Source organism: Moschus berezovskii, chromosome 8 (assembly GCF_049115385.1).
Source record: "Moschus berezovskii isolate FMDL1 chromosome 8, NW_MosBer_1.0, whole genome shotgun sequence".
Lineage (NCBI taxonomy): Eukaryota > Metazoa > Chordata > Mammalia > Artiodactyla > Moschidae > Moschus > Moschus berezovskii.
The window spans coordinates 91201659-91207658 of record NC_142467.1 but is presented as its reverse complement, the minus strand read 5'-3'; the positions used below and the strand labels follow the sequence as shown (position 1 = coordinate 91207658).

Here is a 6000-nt window from a genome sequence, read left to right as displayed (position 1 = left end):
AACTAACTAGTTTGTGGTTTTACTGATTTTCTTTTTACCAAAAAAAAAAAAAAAAACCTTAAGCCAGTCTTAGGGAACAGCTTAGTCAAGTGCTCACAAAGAGCACAACAAATGTGAATCATTCGATAGCCTGTGAGCCATAGCCTCTGAAATTGTAGCCAGGAGCGGCCTTGTTTCCTTCTTAAATGCTGAAAGGCCAGAGAGCCAGGCTGTCTGACCTCTTGATGCATTTCATTTGTAAATCCTATTAGTATCTGCCATCAATTCTTAAAGGAGTGTATAAAATTTGCTGGGTAGGAATACTGCATGTAACTGTTCATTTTGAATGAGCTGGTTTACTTATACACACACACACACACACACAAGCCTGATAGTTGTGTTAATTCAATGAATTTTTTAAAAATTTGGATAGTCTTTGTATTTGGAAATGAGTTTAATCTTTATATATGGGTTTTCCAGTCCTTAATCAACACGTTTTTCTAAAAATCCGACAAACCCAATTCATCAAATTAATTAGGAAAAGTCTCTAGAAATGGTTTGTTTTTAAAAATGAGTTATCTGTAAGTTTGGTCCAGAGTTTGCCATATGGAAAGCATTTAATAGCAAGGTCCATTTTAGTGTTTTTCCTCCTAGTCAGTCCTTTTCATCAGGAACAGCTTTAGTTTCTTCACAGGCTTATGGATGTTTTCCAATTCACCAAATAGGATGGGAATTTTATTAGAATGAAGTTATTATAACTTTGGGATTTTCTTCTTTCTCCATTGAACCTTTTGTTTTTTTCCCATATCTGAACCTGAAAATAAGATAAATGCCAAAGAAAATTAAATGAAAAAAAAAGCCAAGTTGACACAGAAAAACATTTCTCTAGTCAATGAACAAGTAATTACTTTAAAAAGAACGTCATGAGGATAGCTAGCACTAGTATTCATGATTTTATAGTTTCACTGAGGAAAGAATAGAGTGGTAAGCATGAAGTTCTTGGTAAGTTAAAGCTGATATTGAAGTAGTTTTATCGTTAGGAAAAACAACCTATCAAAACTGGGCATCTTTTGCTATATACATCCAGTCTGGATCACAATCCATTCACATATGGACTTATTTTTATATCATTGCTCTGCACTGAAAACACATTATCTTATATAACGTCACAAAAGCCATATGAACTATTCCCATATAACAGATGGGAATACTGAGGCCTAGTGAAAACTAAGCAAATTGCCCAAGTTTGCAGTAGATTTGGGTTCTGAAGCCAGGCAGTTTCACTCTAGAATTTAAACTTCTCTTGGACTTCCCTGGTGGCCCAGTGGTTGAGAATCCACCTGCCAATTTAGGGGGCATGGATTCAATCCCTGACTGGGGAAACTCCTACGTGCTGCGGGGCAAATAAGTTCTAGAGCCACAACTGCTGAGCCAGCACTCTAGAGCCTGCGAGCCCCAACTACTGAAGCCCGTGTGCCTAGGGCTGTGCTCTGCAACAAGAGAAGCCACTATAATGAGAAACCTGCACACCACAGCAAAGAGGAACCATCGCTCGCCACATCTAGAGGAACCCTGCGGCAACGAAGACCCAGTGCAGACAAAAACAAATAAATAAAAATAAACGAACCTTAAACTTCTACTACCATACCACTGATCTTTTAAATGTTTGCCAGTCTGTGTTGTCATAGAAAGATATTTGATTTTTGTCCCTGGTTTCTGAATAGAGCTCCTAAATCCCTTGTAATTCTCTTGAGTGACAAGGGTAACAGGAGTGTCTTGCCTCAATCTAATGAGGTGCTCTTGGTGAGTCCCTAGATAGCTTCATGATGGACGCTGGTTTCCAGAAAGATCAAGCCTTGACTAGAAGCCTGGAACTTTCAGCCCACCCTCCAGCCCCTACAGAAGGCAGAAGGTCTGAGGTTAAATCAATATTGATCATGCCTATGTGGTGAAAAAACTCCATAAAATCTCCTAAACGTTTACTGGGGTCTGGAGAGCTTCTGAATTGGCAAACACATCCATGTGCCGCAATGGTGATGCTCCCCAACTCCACAGGACAGAGACTCCTGTGCTCTGGACCCTTCCGGATCTCATGTTTTCTCCTGGCTGTTCATTTGTGTTGTTTATAACAAACAGGTAGTAGTAAGTAAAACGGTTTCCTGAGTTCTGTGCATCATTCTAGCAAATTCCTGAACATGAGGAGGGGGGTTGTGGAAACACCAGACTTTGTGGTCAAGTCGGACATGTTGGAGCTCAGGGCAGGCTGCCCCCAAATATGCCACAATGGCATATTGATTATTTTTCATTTTGATTTTGTTTTTGCTTTTGGTCACGCAGCATGTGGGATCTTAGTTCCCCAACCAGGGACTGAACCTGCGCCCTCAGCAGTTAAGGCACTGAGTCCTAACCACTGAACTGCTAGGGAAGTCCCCATTATGATTATTTTGAATTCAAGTTGCTTGTGAAGGAGCTGATGCAGAAGGAAGCTCTGGCCTCCTCTGTGCCCCCGAAAGCAGAAAATAAATCCCTCTTGGAAAAGCCCACTCCCCACATATGGAGGTAGAAGGACACCCTTATTACCAGAGATGGAGAATTGAGGGCAGGGCCAAAAAATCTGTATAAATAAACCTTGCTGCTTCTTTACTAATTTACTACCCAGGCCCACACTTCATTTAAATTCTGTACTAATTAAGTACCCAAGTTCATGTCTTCAGCAAACTCTGGAAGATGGTGAGGGACAGGGAAGCCTGGAGTGCTGCAGTCCATGGGGTCGCAAAGAGTCTGACACTACTTGGTGACTGAACAACAATAACAATTAAGCACTCAAACCTAAACTCCTTTGTCTTATCAATTCCTCTCAGTTTTATTGTTTCTTTGTCTAAAAACTGTAAAAGCTGCCTGCTTTGGCCATGTCTGCAGTCCTCTTTCTGAGAGATCTCTGTATGCATGAATTAAAATGTGTTTTTCTCCTCTTGACTTGTGTCAGTTTTATTATTAGTTCAGCCACAAGAACTTAAAGGGGTAAGGGAGTAAACTTCCCCCTCCCCAACAGCCAGAAATGTGGATAACCTTGGGGACCCATTACTTGTGACTGGTAGCTGAAGAGTAAGCTGTCTTATGGGACTGAGCCTTTAACTTGTAGAGTCTGATGCTAGTCCTGGGTAATTAGTGTCATAACTGGATGATATTATAGGACATTAATTTGGTGTCAGAATTGGTTGATATCAGGAAGAAAACTCTCACACAATCTCATAGGCCAAAAAATGATATTGCATTAAAATTTTTTTATTAATGTGGACAGGTATTTCCTTTTCATAAATATATTTGCCCCTGAAATATTCTTTTCTATAAACTGCTTGTTCATGACTTTTACCGGTTTTCTTACTGAGTTGTTGGTCTTTTTCCCACTGATCACTAAGAGCTTCTTGTATCTTAAGTTTATTAACTCTGTCTATCTCATATCTTAAGTTTATTAAGTCTGTCTAGTGTGTTGCAAATATTTTCCCCCTGGTTTGTCGACCTTTGTTCTAATTTATGGTTTCACTTTTACTCTACTGACAATATCTAAAATTGTTTAATCAAATATGTTGATCTTTTCCTTTATAACTTTTTGTTTTTCATATCATGCTCAGAAAGGCCTTCTTTAAGGTTATAAAATATTTATGTTTTCTTCTGGTACATTTATGACTTTATATTTTTAGGTCTCAATTTTTAATCTTTCTGGAATTTATCATGATATATTTTGAAGTAGGATTTCAGCTTTTTATGTAGCCAAAATGGCTAGTTGAATATTCTAACACTTTTTACTGAATAATCTAACTTTCCCCCACTGATTCTGAAGTGCTACTTGTTTTCTCACACTGAATTCTCTTATTTTATTCAGTTTAATTTTGAACCCTATCCCATTCCAGTGATTTATTTTTCTATATTGTTATCATACTGTTTTAATTTCCATTGCTTAATAGTATGCTTTATTATCTGATACTGCTACTCTCCACTTGCTACTCTTCCTTTTCAGAACCTTCCTATTTATTCTATCATGTTTATTCTTTTTTTATACACATAATTTTTAAAGTTCCACTTACCCTTTCACTTTCTGCATCTGCTTTAGGGTCTCTGGTAGAGTCCTTCCAAAACTTTCAGGGAAAAAAAGAGTGATGATTCCGATCAGGACAGTCAGACTACCCATGAGGATGTAGGGCAGAACTCTGTTGTAAGCACCTGTAAGACATAGGACGTAAGGACATCAGTTAGAGATAGGGACTCTCCAGGTGCTCTTAAGAATCACTTTGTAATGGTGGCACACAGTTTTAAATCTGAATACTTACAGAAGAAAAAAAGTGTGCAAAATACACAGCTTCTGTTTGGCAGATGTCATTGCCTCTGAATTTCCATAATCATTCACCCTTGATCTTGCATTATCAAAGGGTCTTTCATGTCAACTGGTATTCTCTGAACTGCTACTTAATCAGGTGTGATAGATGTTCTTTTGATAGAAATCTTTGCCTACCAAAGTTCTCTTAAGATAAAAGTCACTGGAGATGGGGGCTGGGAGGACATCACAGGGAAAGAGGTGGACCAGGATGTTGCAGGGACAGGTACTGGCTGTTATGCCTGATACAACCTTTGTATTTGCCCAGACCAGTAGGCTGCTGTAGAAAGCTAGGTCCACAGAGCTGTGAGACTCTCAAAGAAAATCTAAGTAATATATTCAATCCAATTTAAATCAATAAATGTCAGGCACTGTGGTTTCTTCCTGCAGCATTTATATGTCTTGGTTTTATATGTAATTGGAAGAACCACTCCACCTCTTCTTTATCTGGTGTTACTTGGACAGGAGAATGATAGATCTTCATATTGCTTCCCTTCTACATACAGAGATTACAGAGGAATAACACAACCAAGAATTTTATTTGACAAAAAAATATATACATCTTGAAGCTTCTCCAAGGCCTCTGTTGTCACCAACAAGAGCTGCTACTGTGGAATAGAAAGCTCTTTCTCAGACTCCTGCATTTCTTATGTAAGTGGTCCACCATTAGACCACATGAGCATGGTTTGAAGGTATAGGGAAGATGAAAAGACACCATCCTACATAATAATGTACTTTCTCAGGTATTCAGGGCAGCTGTGTGGAAAATGTCTCTCTTTCCCTGTAAGGTTTTAGAGTGTACCTTGTCTGAGAATTCACATATGTCTTTGGGGATGTATGTCTATGTGTTTGAACCAGTAGGTAACCAATGAATAATTAGGAAGAATAAGGAACTGTGTCTCCATCTCTCACCAGTAAAGTTCTTATGAGGTTTAGGCTTTGAGTGCTAGATCCTACATACATGGAACATCTCATGAAAGCCCTCCCGATGGATAAATATGATCACATAAAAGCTAAAGTTCCTGAACTGCAAAAAAAGTCATGAAGTAAAAATTGAAATGATAAAGTAGGAAAAGATATTTACAATATATATACAGAGGGCTAATTTTTTCAATTACGAAAAGCCCCCCCCCCAAAATATAAAGTTGAATAAACCATTAGAAAGATGGGAAAAGACATGGACAGCCAGATATCTTAAAAACAAATAGAATGTCAATAAATTTATGAAAAAATGTTCAACCTCATTCATAGTTGAAAAAGAAATGAAAGCAACAATTATATCCATTTTTCACACAACAAATTATCAATGATTAAAAAATTGGATGACTCCCACTGTTGATGAGGATGTGGAGAAACAGACACTCTCATATATTGATAGTTGGATTGTAAATTGGTATAATATTCAGAAGTCAATTTGGCAATATCTATGAAATTTTTAAATTGCTCTAGCAATCCATTGATCCATATATACAAAGGCTGTGGAGGTGTAGGGGAATATTCACTGTAGTGTTACTTGCAATAACAAAAACTTGGAAATGGTCTAAATATTCATTCATGAATCTAGTTAAATAAATTATGTGTACACATATATTAGAAGTCTATGTACTAACTAAAAAGAAGATAAAAGAACTATACACATACCAATTAGA

General features: G+C 37.7%; 1 protein-coding gene across 4 annotated transcripts in view; it reads right to left on the bottom strand.

Annotated features, from left to right (window-relative positions):
- Positions 1-281: 281 nt before the first annotated feature.
- SLC22A4 (solute carrier family 22 member 4) overlaps positions 282-6000 on the bottom strand; it is a 45896-nt gene continuing 40177 nt past the window's right edge. For 3 of the 4 annotated variants that reach the window (XM_055430433.2, XM_055430436.2, XM_055430437.2), the window contains 2 exons: positions 4065-4200; positions 282-793 (listed from right to left, as the gene is read on the bottom strand). In XM_055430433.2, the coding sequence (XP_055286408.1) occupies positions 718-793; positions 4065-4200 (212 nt within the window). In that variant the 3' untranslated portion in view covers positions 282-717. The remainder of the gene's footprint in view (positions 794-4064; positions 4201-6000) is intronic. The other variant, XM_055430432.2, reaches the window with a different exon arrangement.